The sequence below is a fragment of the Sinocyclocheilus anshuiensis genome, unplaced genomic scaffold (genome assembly GCF_001515605.1).
Source record: "Sinocyclocheilus anshuiensis isolate Anshui unplaced genomic scaffold, SAMN03320099.WGS_v1.1 scaffold224, whole genome shotgun sequence".
NCBI lineage: Eukaryota > Metazoa > Chordata > Actinopteri > Cypriniformes > Cyprinidae > Sinocyclocheilus > Sinocyclocheilus anshuiensis.
Window position 1 is genome coordinate 823,239 of NW_015558577.1, and position 15,371 is coordinate 838,609.

General features: G+C 36.1%; 1 protein-coding gene across 3 annotated transcripts in view; it reads right to left on the bottom strand.

Annotated features, from left to right (window-relative positions):
• The window catches only part of LOC107679718 (anoctamin-1-like), a 38,487-nt gene extending 24,902 nt beyond the window's left edge, over nt 1-13,585 (bottom strand). For 2 of the 3 annotated variants that reach the window (XM_016475353.1, XM_016475352.1), the window contains exons 1-7: nt 11,388-12,681; nt 8,997-9,163; nt 5,415-5,732; nt 1,487-1,585; nt 1,249-1,400; nt 868-922; nt 433-484 (exon numbers count right to left, since the gene is read on the bottom strand). In XM_016475353.1, coding sequence (XP_016330839.1) covers nt 433-484; nt 868-922; nt 1,249-1,400; nt 1,487-1,585; nt 5,415-5,732; nt 8,997-9,163; nt 11,388-11,445 — 901 coding nt within the window. In that variant the 5' untranslated portion in view covers nt 11,446-12,681. Of the gene's footprint in view, nt 1-432; nt 485-867; nt 923-1,248; nt 1,401-1,486; nt 1,586-5,414; nt 5,733-8,996; nt 9,164-11,387; nt 12,682-13,336 lie in introns of those variants that run through there. The other variant, XM_016475354.1, reaches the window with a different exon arrangement.
• Nucleotides 13,586-15,371: the final 1,786 nt, after the last annotated feature.

Here is a 15,371-nt window from a genome sequence, read left to right on the forward strand (position 1 = left end):
TGTGTGAGATGTTTGCTCATTATTTGTACACATTTAAAGTTGCACTGGTGACGTTATGGTTCACACGTTACACAACTAACTGTAGACTAGGTGCTTCAACTGCACAGCAGCTATACCTTAGTTATGGCATGATTTGGTTACACTTTATTTTAAGGTGTCCTTGTTACAGTGTCAATTACAATTAAGTAATGAGTTATATTAATTAACAAGGTACTTAATATAAGATTAGAATTAGGGTTTGGTTTACTGTTAGCTACTTATAATTATGCCACATTTATTGTTATCACTTCAGTAAGTACATGTAACAGACACTTTTTAAAATAAAGTGTCACCATTGATTTTTGATAACATTTCAATTCAACAACACTATTGGATGGGATTCAGGTTGATTTGCACTAGCTTGTCAAGCAAAAATAAGAAGATGAGACTTACCCATGATATACTTGGCCCTTGTGCATTTTGTTCGTTTTAAAATCGCATACACCTGTTGATCATTATAAATAGGTTTAAAAAGATGATTATAAATATAACTCCTGATTGATAATACTAGACTCAAGATGTAACATTAAACAGTAGACAACGGACATTCTAAATATCACAGGATACCTTTAAGAGACCTAAAATAGCAAGAATAAATAAACCCTGCTGAGAAAATCAATCTGAGGTTGGACAGCATTGTAAGAGGCAGCTGACAGATCAAGTGACTGAAATTATTGTCCACGAAAAGAACAACTTTGACGTCAGTGACATTTTGGTGTGGAGCCACACAGGCCCTTTGGTAATCAAATCAGGGCATAAATGACATTGGGTTTTAAATCGTCCCTGACTATGTAGGCAAAACAGTTTTCTAAGAGGACTGGTACTTACTATTGAGCTCCTGGTTTTGCTGTCGAAGAAGGAATTTCTGTCTGATAAATCAAAGCTGTGAAAAGAAACTGCGTGTCATTTCATTGACTGTTTTGTGCCTCCCTATTCAATTTTACAGGCAATAACATTCCATGGGGCAGTAAAAACCAAAGGCGCATTTACAGTACACTGCCTTTCAGAGGATTATTAGTGACCATCCATCATACTTCACTACTTTAACATTTATAACAATCGCATATTGTTTTCTACATTAAAACTAGCATCTGGCAAAATCATGTGTGATCATTTTCATTCATTGTAGTCAATGAATGAAAATGCCTAGGAGGTCAGCAATCATCTTAAACATGAGCTTAGTGTGGCAATGAATGACTATAGACTTACAGATGCTGCTTTTCTCGTGAGAACGGGTAGGAGAGGGGTTTCTCATTTTCCGTCTGGTTTTCCCCAACGTTAGGTTGCAAGGGTGCAGTGACTTTCTGGATAAACACGTTGACCTTCTCTGCAATGCTGCTTCCCTGACTGACTACATATTTCTGAAAATGACATGATAGCACAGCAGAGCACATCATGTTTGTGTAGAGCACACAGATTCTCTTTATCGCTTGATAAGACAATATACCTTTATTGTTGGCATTTTGAGCTTCATAAACTCAGCTTCTCGACAAAGAACGTCCCAAGGCGCATGAATCTTCAAGAATCCCACACCTGGTAGTTTAGTCTGAAAAACAAAGATAAAGAAACATGGCCTCAGCATACGAACAGCACGCTGTGGTGTTCTCAGCAGTAAAATCACCTTGAGGGAAGGAGGGTGATATTGCAGATCATGTTAGAGCACATATCACAGGCTTTTTGCTTTATGAATAAAACGTGAGTGGTGTTTGCACTGGCAAAACTTGCGTGGTTGCTTACTGGCCCAAGTTAAAAAGCCCACCCCCAAGTCTCTATGGTATACTGGCACCTACATATGGGTCGGTCGATCCCAAGTCCATCTAAATCTATGGAATGTTTTGGCTGTTTTTATTGTACGTATGGGTGGGCGATATGGCCAAAAATATCATATCATGATTTTTTTCTGGAAAGTCACGATTCTTTGTCATGTTGGTTTTACTATTTTGCAAGTACAGCCAAACTAATTTCCTTATTTTAAAAACAAAGCCTTGCAAGGTAAAAAAAAAAAAAATTTAAACCTGAATGATTTTCCTTCTTCTGTCGAACATACAAGTTATGTTGAAGTTGAAGAATGTGGGTAACCATAACATTTTAATCGTCTGTGATCAAAAACGGTGTTATTGCACACCACGACAATATTCACATGAAAATAATAGCACACCACTTTTCAAAAAGATTCACAATTTTACAATAGATATCATTCACACATTTTCATCAAATGGTGTGAGAATTATGCAGTTAATATAAAAACCTTGGGTTCAACTCTAAGCGATATTAATAGGGATGCTTATCATTTATAAGCACCACTATCAACATTGCTCATACACAGTATTCTGAAGGATAAACATGCAAACCATTCATAAACTATCCAAGAAATGGACAAGATCTCTTTTCAAGGGTTTAACACACTAGGTTTTTTTCTTCATGAAGGACCTTTTGAGAGAAATTCACAGAAATGAAAAAAAAAAAACCTCTCAGCTGTGAAGAGAAGGACTTCTCTCTTGGTTTTCTGAAGCTGAAAAGAGGGTTATGTAAGATTTGCTTCGAATGACCCACTCTTGTTATAACTCGCATCCCACACACAAGGTCTGACCCAGTCTGTTCACTCCCAGCCACTGCTTTCAGTGAAGAACAACACAAACAGGTATTTCTGCTCTTAGACTACATTATATACAAGTATTTACAAGTCTAATTCAACCCCAATTAAATAAAAAAATGACATCTTAACATGGTACCATTTTAGTTGTGTCTTACTAGTGTTTCTTCCGTGTATAAGACAAAATAACTTTTAGAATAAAACAGATTTCAAAACATTATTTTATAAATTTTTCCCTCTCTAAACCCAATGGTTTGATCTTAGTTTAGGGGAGTGACATCATCATTTTTGACAACATGATTCAAACAGAGCAAGTTTTTCTTATAGTATCAGTATTTCATTATGTTTTCATTCACATTGGCCTTGCCAAACACAGTGATTCATTTTATACAGAAAAAAAAAATTGTTTCTGGCACAAAATTTGGTCTGAGGTGAAATAATATGATTCTTTAAAGTTCAGAAATAATATTCATGTGACATAATTCAACTCAGAAAGAGAGGTAGCTAAAAATGTCTTGATATAAGACCCTGTGTGACATGAAATAACAAACAATAATCAGAATATTAAAGTAGTGAACCCAAATTATTTATATTTAGGAAGCAATTCTCCGTACTTTAGGAGAGCTGCAAATCTTAGTCCTTTCGACTAAGACTTCAGTTTATTATCCTCTGCACGATAAACACTTCACTTTGTTGATGAGTAGTCCATTAAGACCTCTTCACCTAATTCTGGCTGAGCGGTCTATGAGAACATCCAGTGTAGTGGAGAAAGTTAAATCCCTGTAATCTGCGAACGTCAAAGCATATGACATGGGTTTATAGAAGTTAAGCTTGAAAGACAAGCCGCTAATCATAATAAAACTGCAAATTAGCAGCATTACACAGTTGTGAGTGTGAAGTGTGAACTTGTTTTATGATTGCCAACAATCAAATTAATTCATTCTTACAATTAGCAATTATAGCGTTGGCGGGACTGGGGAACAATTTAGAGAAATAATTTCATGTATCCTAAGGGTGACAACTCTTTAATGTCAATAATATGTAATAAACTGCTTTACCATTTCTACAAGCCGACTTAGTGTTTCCACGGCTTGTAAAATAAAATAAAAAAAAAATGAGAAAAATATTATCACTGGGAAACATCACTGAGAAGATACCTGCTGACAAATAACATTATTAGTGTAGTCCTCCACACCACTGAAGTGTTTCAAAACTGGGTCAACAACAGGGGATGATTTTGCTGCTGTATAAGTGAATCACTTAAACCTGAATTCATTTAAAAAGCTAGAGAGGTTAAGACAAATAATGGTCATAATACACGAAGGAATTTAGGATCAAAGTAATGTATCAGCCTCAAACATATTGCCATTTCAGCGGTCTGGTCTTTGAATTTAATTTTCATGAGGACGATAGTCTCACGCATCCAGACTGTTAAATGTCTACATGAAGTTTGGTCCAATGCTTGGCTAACAAGCCAATTTATCAGTCGTAAGTTTCATTGCTAGAGTTGATGTGCATGGTTGCGTCTCTCAGTGGGTGGACGGTATCATTCGCAGTGGCAGAACTCCAGCTGAATTTATAGCCTTGGTGACAGAAACTTACAAAAAGGCAAATCACAGTAGGCTCTTTCACACATAATATTTTCTGGTAAATTACTGGTGAATTACTGTTAGAGTTCATGTATGAACAGGGCCTTTTGAGAAATACCAGGATTAGAAGTTCTAAAAATTACTACTACATTTATGCATTTAGCTGGCACTTTTATCCAAAGTGACTTACAATAGAGAAACATAAACAATTCATCACAGAGCAAGCAATGCACATAGTATACCCTGGGAGAATTATTTCACAGCTAGATTGGGAAACAAGCTAGCAGAGAAGTAAAATCTTTTAAGTCGTTTATGCGAAATGCATAAATGTAAATGAAATGTCGTCTTATTCACCAGTAAAGAAAATTCAGCAATTTTAATGGTAATTTACCAGGTTTAATGTGTGAAATCGGCTAATGTCCCCTAGTTTTTGAAATATACCCCATGGTTCAAAAACATAAAAATCAGTCTATTTCCAGTTTTCTAATTCAATCACAGACTTGACTGGTCACACCAAAAAAAAAAAGGTTTCAAATTTAAAAGAATAGCCCCAATCAGAATTTGTATAGCTTTAAAGAGCTCAAGCATTTAAAGCAGCAGATGACAGAACTGCAGGGGTTGGTGTGTACAGTAACATAGTTATTGTTATAGTTATCAATACAGTTTTCGTTAGTTATCTTTATAGTTATGGTTCTTGGTTTTAACTTTTAGATATACAAAGATGGTGTACTCATATTATTTATGAATGGAAAAAAATGCAACGTGCAATATGGCGGAATAATACCCACCTTTTAAATAAAAGAACCATAGGATGTGCGTTTAGGACATGCGCATTATAGGACAGCACATATGCATTGGCTAGTCCAGCCTGAAATAAAAGCTTTTTAAAACTCTATTTAAGCAGTAGAAACAAGATTTATAGGATAGTTAATGTCAGGTTTAATGTCAGATTATGTAATTCAAATGTGAGTGTGTCAAGCAGCTTTTGAGAATTTAGGATTTCCCCATTCAAATAAGTAGGACTTGGTCTTGGATGCCCTAAATAACTGCCTGTAGGCATTGTAAAAATAAAATAAAATAAAATTTAAAAAATTTAAATACTGAAAAATTACTTATTTATTTTGTGTCAAATTAGATTATGAATCCCAGATTTTAATGAACCCCACTGTAAATGAAAACACAGTGGGACTCACCCCTTCCTCTTTCTCCATCTCAAGGCCCATTTCTCGCAGGTTCTCCTCAAACTCCTCCCTGCGGAGGCGCTGGTCGTCCTCATGGTAATCCAGCCTCTGCTCCTGGGCTGCGAGTTCGGGGTCCTCATGAGCAGGTAGGTTTTTCTGTTCACGTCTGAATCCGCAGCACAAGCAGGACTTGGACGACTGTTTGTGGGTGCTCTGGGGTTTCTGGACATGGTAGGTGAGGACATAATCTATCCGCCTTAAGCCATCCTGGAAGTATGGCCACAGTTTTGCGTCCTTTGGTCTCTCGTTTACCTGCTGAGCTTTCTGGAGCTAGGAAAAAAAAACAGTTTATAAAAGAATATTATATGCATCTGTATAGTTGTATAAGAGACTAATTTGCATTAGTAGATTATATTACATGATTTAAAGTAAATATCTTTTGACATTTTATTCAAAATAAATAAAGAGATAAAAATCATATAGACAGAAGCGATAACAGGATCTGAAAATGACTTTGCAATAACAAAATGTGACCCTTGACCACAAAACCAGTCTTAAGTCGCTGGGGTATATTTTTAGCAATAGCCAAAAAAACATTGTATGGGTCAAAATTATCGTTTTTATTTTATGCCAAAAATCATTAGGATATTAAGTAATGATCATGTTCCATGAAGATATTTTGTCAATTTTCTACCGTAAATATATCAAAACTTAATTTTTGATTAGTAATATGCATTGCTAAGAACTTCATTTGGACAACTTTAAAGGCGATTTTCTCAGTATTTTGATTTTTTTGCACCCCCAGATTCCAGATTTTCAAATAGTTGTATCTCGGCCAAACATTGTTCTATCCTAACAAACCATATATCAATGGAAAGCTTATTTATTCAGATGATGTATAAATCTCAATTTCGAGAAATTGGTCCTTATGACTGGTTTTGTGGTCCAGGGTCACAAATCATGATGCTAACTGTGACCTTCAAACTCAAAACTTATAAACCAAAAATAAATTCAATTAGTAATATTAAGTAATCTTTACACTTCTCACAAAAACAGACATAAATCTGCCTGTGTACTCAGAGAATGTAACAGACTTCCAGTAAACAATTTCTTACATTTTATAAAGGGTGTGGCACATTTCTGGCCTTTTAAATGTGTATTTACGTTAAACACTATTCTATTCCAGCTTACTTCACAACTATAAGTAAACCATTCATAGGCTGATTTTCCAGTGTATGGTAAACATTGTGCCTCTGTGGTGCTTTCAGTGTTACTCTGTTAGTTTGAGTGCTGTGATTTTGGGTGTTTTTAGTCTGAACAAGGACACACAGAAACATGGGGCAAGAGAGCTACTACCCACCAAACAAATCCTAGTTAACAAATGATAGCTAATTTCTTTGGGGGGAAAGATGTTAAATTAGCTGTTTTTGACAGCATGATTACCTATGTTTAAATCTATTGGTGCATCTAAACTACTGTTTAATTTTGGTGTGTTTTTTTGTATTATTTTGTTTATTCAGCAGGGATACATTAAACTAATCAAAGATGACAGTAAAGACTTTTACATTGTTATAAAGAAAATGAACATTTCAAAATTCAGATTAGTTAATGCTGCTCTTTTGAACTTTATAGACATTAAAGAATAAAATAAAATGAAAATAGTATTTTAACAGTATTTTTTCGTATATCAAATAGTATTTTTTTCCCAAACAGTATTTCAACATTTATATTAAGAAGACATGTTGCACCAAATCAGCACGAAAGATCTTAACACTGAAGACTGGAGCAATGGCTGCTGAAAATTCAGCTTTGCAATCACAAAAATAAATTACATATTAAAACAGAAAACATTTATTTTAAATTGTAACAATATTTCACAATATTACTGGTTTACTTTACTTGGATCAAATAAATGCAGCTTTGATGAGCATGACAAACTTCTTTTTCCTAATATAAACTTTTACTAACTGCAAACTTTTAGAACAGTAGTGTATATTTGCATTACAGTACTTTACAGATTACAGAAACTATAAAACAATTTACTGATGCATGCAAGTATTTGCAAGTGGGTTTGTCTTACACAGAAACAGAGAACATCTTTTTCTAAACCAATAATGACAAGGGGACACAGAGTAAAAATCTACTTCTTTTTTCCAACAAATGAGCAGTGCAATAATACATTTATCAGGACAAAGAGGCAATCAGCCGAAGGTATTTTCCTCCTGGCATTGAGCAGCACAGTTTGGTCCTTCTGCTTAAAAGCCACACACAGAAGTCATTTTGGTTTTTAGCAGATGCTTTCAACAAAAAATAAAATAAAAAAAACAGATACACCTAGTATATAGTTTACTGCAGGCACAGTGTTTTTAGAACATTCAGTGCACACTGCTTAAGAACGGTCTAGAACTCAGTAACTCTACAGTCATCCCTTGTGAGGTTTGATTCCAAGACCTCAGGGTTTCCAGCTCATATATTAAACCAGTTCTGCGTAATGAGGAAGTGAGAATCTATGAGAATTTATGTGAACACCAAAACATCTATAGCGACGGTACCAACACTCAAATCATGTTAGCTCAGAGAAAGAAGTCAAAAAGGCTAAATAAATTGCCCAATTCCCGTGCCTATATATAATTTGACTTTTAAATGACATTATTTATTATGTTATATTATACATTACATTACAGAAGCTTAAAGCGGACATAACACACAGTTCCTGCCAATCTCATGTTAATCTTGAGTATCTACAGAGTAGCATTTCATCCCTCATATCTCCGAAGAGTCTTTAGTTTTATCAGATTTATAAAAGACAGATACAGCTGTACTGCTTCTCTCAGAAAATATTTGAGCTCCTGGAGGAGCTCGTGGGCGGAGCTAAAGAGTCACGAGCACACACAGCTCCATCGTCTGCAAGCTGTGAAAACTTTATTGACTTTATTGACTATGGTTAACAAATTAACGAATGATGGACGTTGATGGGCAAGTACTGTTTTTCCTTAATCCTGAATATGTGGTTACAACCTTATAAGAATGAGTAATGCACCACTCAAAAAGTACCAAATCTATGAACATGCACCCAACACATGATTGAATACATTTGCATAAAGTCATTTAGGATTAGCAGAGGGTATTTCAAAGTGACCAGCCTGTCCTGCAGATTTGCAAAGACGTTCAAATGCGCCCTCGGTATGCAAAGTAGTTTTGCACACCCAAAGGGTACGCAAACTCGGCAGAGCTTAAAGTTTATTGCACCATCTGGAGTACGAGATGTGTTTGGCAAGCTTTATCTTTTCATGAAAAAAAAATATATTTGGTTGTTTTATGAATTATCAGCCATGATAAGGGCTAAGAAGATTATTTGTCTTGCATAAACGGTAGAATTACAATGCAAATGTGACTATTTATGTAATTTAACCTCCTCACATATCGCCTGTTCCTGACAAAGGTGTAAACTGAAGCATTCAAATGTCCAAATATTTGTCCATAGTTTGCTTTGCAAATTATGCTGTACTAGAAAGACAAGAAAACAGATGAGGAACTGGTAATAAAATGGTCAAAATGAGTGCAGAGGAATGTTTGTCTGTTGTTGTGACTTACAGCAGTCTGGGGGTATAGAGAATCTCTAGTGCCTTTAGAATTGCCTTCATCAATCTCCTTTACATCCAATGGGACAGTTTCATACTTCTCATTTCGCCACATGCTGTCTTGTCCTCTCGGGCCTGATGGCTGCTCCTCGGTGCTGTTGAAACCCAAGAGTTTCTCACCTGTCGAAGTGCAAACACAAATTTATCAATGCAAATAGTATTGCTTTGTGATAGGAATAGGAAGTGTGATGCTAAATTAATCTCAACAAATCTTTCTATCACACAGAACTGCAAATAACCAGCTGGTATGAAGTTTAATTTGACTCACGTTTAAAGAGAAAAATCAAGTTTGAATGCAAATTTCATTTCATGAAATGAATGCAAAAAAACAGAAGTGGTCACACAGTCAGCATTCTAATTTTTTGTGTGCAGAATTTTAAATATTTCTTCTTCTTGTCATGATTCTTTGTTTTATTATCAAAATTTGAATAAAGTCTCAGAACATACTATATTTAATACTATAACAACTTCTGTTGCTTTTTATAGATCACAGCTCTGGAGTAAAAACAGAGAGGGCATCAAGGGGTCAATATATTCTACAAAATGAATGTAAGCACCACAGAGGCCTGATAACAAAAATGCCTTCCAACCTAATTACAGAGCAACTGAGAGCAAATGCAATTCATTTAAGACACTCATCGAAAATGAATCATCTGAAGCCTAATAAATAAAATAGTGTTTTTTTTAAATGGGGTGTTAATATGACAATGTTATTGTATTGTGAAACATAAAACCTGAAATAAAAAATAAATCAAAAACAACGTCCTATAGAACACATGCCTACATTTTCCACCCTAGAATGCATATGTAGGTCATTGTAGGATACAAGTGTGTGTGTGTGTGTGTGTCTGCTTAATACGGATTGCTCCAGAGGGGATTGTCAGTGCAATAATGTCAGCTTGCCTTTTTTCTTTTGTACTCCGTATAAATTTGAACATGATAAACAACACAAGAAATAAATAACCCACGTAAAAAAATATATTTGACAGACATATGGATATGGAGTATTAATACAAAAATCTTTTAATATTAAAATAGCATATTAACTGTAAAAACAATTAGTTCACATGATCCCAGACACATTCTGGGATATATTTACTGTAATAAGGAAACAATCTTTGGAGCAATTTTCTTATATTAATAAGTGAGTTTGAAAAAAAGTTTGTTGAATTACATTTTCATTCCTGCTGGAAAATCCTTGTCATTTCACCATAAGATGGTCAAGCTGATTTTTGGAACATGACAGATGCTTTGTTACTGGTCCAAGGTGGTTTACCAGATTTAAAACGTCTGCCGGATCAATCTAAGCCCTATTAACTGCTAGTCCATCTGATCCATCACCTCCTAGATCAATGTAGACAAGCTAATAAACAAAACTGAACGGCACGTTCCACCAAGAAACCATATAAAATCAGCTGCCATCAGAAGAGGAACACAAAGGCTTGGAATATTGAATAGCAAATTGATGTACGACATGCTTTCTGGTAATTTTCTGCAAGGACATTACCTATTTGTTTAGAGGCTGAGGTTTATTAGGACCATACTTATTTGCAAGTGGATTTACCATTTCCTTGTTGAGATTAGATAATGAAGCTTGATTACTGATCATAACGATGTCAGACAAGTAAAAGCATTTTTCAGGATAAAAACACCCTTGTGGTAATCATTCAATTTGATTGTCTTGTGGCATTTGAAACTTGTCACACTGTTGCTGAATCATTTTCAAAGAAATATGGGAAATATAACAGGATGTATACATCATTCCCACATTCTAAAATACCTGTAGATAATGTAGTAACATTCTCCCTTAAACCAATTCTCTTTGAAAAGCCATTCCTCCATATACCCCAAATGGGAAAATCCCCTCTGACAGCCCAGGTTGACATGCACCGACCCCTCAGACCAGCATCTCTCTCCTCAGGTGAAGATGATGCTGCTATGGATTTTCCTCATGTGCGCCGTGTGTGTGTGTGTGTGTGTGTGTGTGTGTGTGTGTGTGTGTTGCCTGAAGGCAATGCGTGACTGCTCTAAACCCTCAGTACACCTAATAACACAAGCCTCATTGCCCATACAGCTTATCTGACTTTAATATTAGTATTATTTTTTTAATAACAACATCAGTCAACAGGTGATTGCACAAAGGCATTATTTATAACATATCTGGGTATTGTAAATAGTGTTTTGCAAAGCAATCTTGGCATTATAAACATGCGTTAGAAATAAATACGTTATGTGGTGGATTCTGTTTGGCTACGGAGCGATTCATTATCTGTCTATCTTTAATATTCATCATCAATAATAAACGCGCAAGCAGGATTCTAAATACAAAACATGAGAAACTCACCCGAGCCATCAGCCTCCTCATCTTTCCTCGCAGTATGTACATCATCTTCATCCTTCATTGGCGCAAATGTGCGGTTGTATCTAGTTTCCAGGTGGATGTAGTGGAAGTTGTGTGTGTCGTGTACGCGTTGTGTGTGAGAGAGACGTCCCTTCGCGATCGTTTGTGGAGTATTTACATGAAGTCTCGAGGACTGGATCCGTGCGAATGCGTTTTTGTCTCATCCAGCAACCACACACACATCTACATCACTACCAAACACACGAGCTTTTCCTCGCATCAGATGCGCTTTTGGGCAGTTCATGAAGCAACACCAGTTGAATGCGGGCTTAACTCATTCTGTTCAATGATGTTTTGAACTCACAGAACTTATAGCCTGTTTATATAGCCTATACCTGAATGATTTGCACAGAGACGCTTATTGGTTAAATGGGCTAACGGGAGACGGGGCTAGGTGTCACACTTTTTAGTAACTCCACAGCTAATTTTCCAAGCGTTGACCATTTGTAGCGGCAAAACATTAATGAAACAGAAAAATGTGTGGAACTGCAAAAATGTAAATGTACAAAATGTTTTAACAAACAAATATGTCTGTAGCCTAGCCTTTGGGGCTAAACCGTTCTATAAATGAAAGTTTTTACAACCATGAATTTGACAACATTCAGAGTGTAATTACAGACCATCGATGATTAATTTTTTTTTAAGAACACCAATTCAAAATGGCTGTCGTCAACTAAATCTGGCCTGAGTCCAAATGTGCATAGTACTTTCCATCCTAAATTCTGTGTGATATTAGTAATTTACTATTTAGGGCAGATAGGGGCTGGAATATTCCAGGTCTCAAATCTGATTGGACGACAAGCATTTCACAAGTGCTGATTGGACCAACCACTAGCACCCTTTGTATGACTTCGTTGTTACATCGTTAAGCCTGTAGGTGGCGACAAGTGACTATCTTTTATAAATGAGTCATTGAGCCATTCATTGAACCGATTATACTGATTCATTTATGAACGAGTGACTTTACGAGCGAGTCATTGAATCATTACTCGATTGATTTGTTCAAAACACTGATTCATTCAGGTACGAAAGTTGCTGAAACTTTGATATTCGAGAGCTAGATTCCTGCTCAGTCAAGCCATCTCAACTGACACTCCATATGGATCAATGCATTGTCCAGCGCTCATGCAAATGACCTGAAAACTCCTCAGCCGCTGCAAGTAGGGATACTATGACAAAGTCAAAGACCCAGCAAACGGATTATTTCCCTCTGAATATATAATTTTACCCGAAGAACAAGTAATTATACACACACTTTTTCCCTCTCACACATATTCTCTTACTTACTCCAAAACAGCTCAAGCTTAGTTGTTGCTGCTAGTGAGTTTTTTTGTGTCAGCAATATCACACTGGTGTATGTGATGGCTCTATATTGCGCGATTGCTAGTGTAATATTGCTCATCTAGCCTACTGCAGTACACACACACACACACACACACACACATATATACATACATATATATATATATATATATATATATATACATATATATAGGCCTAGTTATTGTGATTTAATAATTCATGCATCATGTTTCCCCCCCCCCAGTAGTAACCATCAGTGTTTTTTCATGGCAGGGTGTGTCGTTTTCAAATCGACTTAATTCAAGTGCATTGTCAATAATTTTTTTACCCACATAACCATTTTGTGATTATTTTCTAGATAATTACCACCTGACGTACGGGGAACTGATTAGACTTTACAGAGCTCAGCTGAGCGTAGCCTACAGCTCTCACCGGTAACATTACATCGCCAATCGAATCCTAAGCAGGCTAATCAATGCGTTCCCGAAGGAAAGTAATGTCCTAACATTTTCAAGTCACCTTTAATTAAATGCTGGAACCGGCCAGTCACTTCGGAACTTGAGAAAAATAATGAAAATGTTGAATCTTACTTATGCTCCGAGAGGAAATCACTCCAGCGCTTCGGCTCCTGACTTCGGCTCACCTGCGCAAGCACTTGTCTATCTCAAACACTCAAGAACATGTAAATATCTTTCCGCCTTACAACTTGGAAACAGCGAAGTCTTAACAATTAAAGTACCATACTTTTCGTACAAAATCGCCGTAACGCAACGTATGCGCGATGTGCAGACAGCGCGTGTGCAACACTGATATGACGTATTCATAGGTGTTTCCCTCACTATCAAAGCAAGTCAGGAATGTGGGCAGGCAGGGGACTGACTAAAATGTATACTACTTACAGTTTAAATTACTGGGTAAATGTTTTCTCTGAGGTTTACACACATTGTGAAACGGTAAACACGGAACATGCACGCACACACAGTTAACATCTCTGAACAAAATTTCAAGTCTTCATACGTGTCACAAAGTTATGCACGCCATGTTCATCAAAACTACAGGTCTTCCACGGTCATGAAAAACATGGAAATATCATGAGATTTTAAAATTGTGATTTCCAAGACTGAAAAAAAAAATCATAACATTTTAAGTCGTTGACATGTCTATTGTGATTATGGATGCATTTATATGCATGGTATACTACCAGTAGTCTCCTCCTCCTCTCTTATCTCTCTCAGACATACTCTCTCTTTTAAAGTCTCTCTTTCTGTTTGTTCCATATCGTTAAAACATGCTACAAGAGAGGCCCCAACATGTACTTGGACACTGAAGCCACACTTGAATCTATGAATGTCATTGCACTAGATAACAAAAAATATCAAGCAAAGTGGCACCTGCAAACAAATGATTCTGGACTTTTTCTCAGAACTAACGCTGAGAAAAGTCGGAAGCAAAATAAAGAAATGAGCCAAAGGTTGGTTCTGTAACAGTAGATAAGTGAACTGAAAAAAAAGAGCATCACTTCTGTGCAACTTGCATGATTTATACATAGATTTATACAATATTAATTTGCATAAAACAAACTACAAAGAGTAGTCTTCAAGTTAACATTTGCTGACTTTATAATCTGTAGTATTTTAAAGAGTTTATTGAGCCTTGAGACAAAACAAATAAAAAAAGTTTGCATATGTTTTATTTTTTGAGTATCATATTTGATACATCAGGCTGTTATGGTTCATATTGTATGACAGGAATGTAATGCAATACAATGATGATTGAGAAATGTACAAATAAACTTACCTCAAAAGCCACGTGTACTTACATTTTAAAATGATTTTTCAAAAAAATTATGTATGGATAATCAAGTAAACCCAAGTTGTTTCAGTTTAGTAAGTGTTCATCTTTAAATATTACTTACAAGTTATTCTTATGTTTAGCATATCAAAATCACATATTTCACAGTAAAAAGTCACATGTATTACAGCTTAAAAGGTTAGTTCACCCAAAAATGAAAATTAGCCCATAAATTACTCACCCTCAAGTCATCCTAGGTTTATATGACTTTCTTCTTTCAGACGAATCCAGTCGGAGTTATATTAAAAATTGTCTTTGATCTTTCAAGCTGTTTCATGGCACTCAGCGGGTGTTGCATGCATCAGTCCAAAAGCACTTAATTAAAATGCGCCCATCCATAAAAAAAAAGTGTCTCGCACGGCTCCGGGGGGTGAACAAAGGCCTTCTGTAGTGAATCGATGCGTTTTTGTAAGAAAAATATCCATATTCAAAACGTAATAATCACTTTAATGTAGCTTGCGCTCACTGTTGTACAGGGAAGCAGTTCCGGGCGGATGACGTATGGAGGTCGGCTTTGCGCATGCGCCGCTCAGAAGTGACACACGTGGAAACGCAGCGGAGAGATCAAAACAAAACAACGGTCACTAATTAGAAGTACAAAACGAGGATTTGTAAAGAAGAATGTCGAGGATTTCGATTGGATATTTTTCGTACAAAAACGCATCGATTCACTACAGAAGGCATTTGTTCACCCCCCGGAGCCTTGTGAGACACTTTTTTTTTTTAATGGATGCGCGCATTTTATTTAACTGCTTTTGGACTGAAGCATGCAAC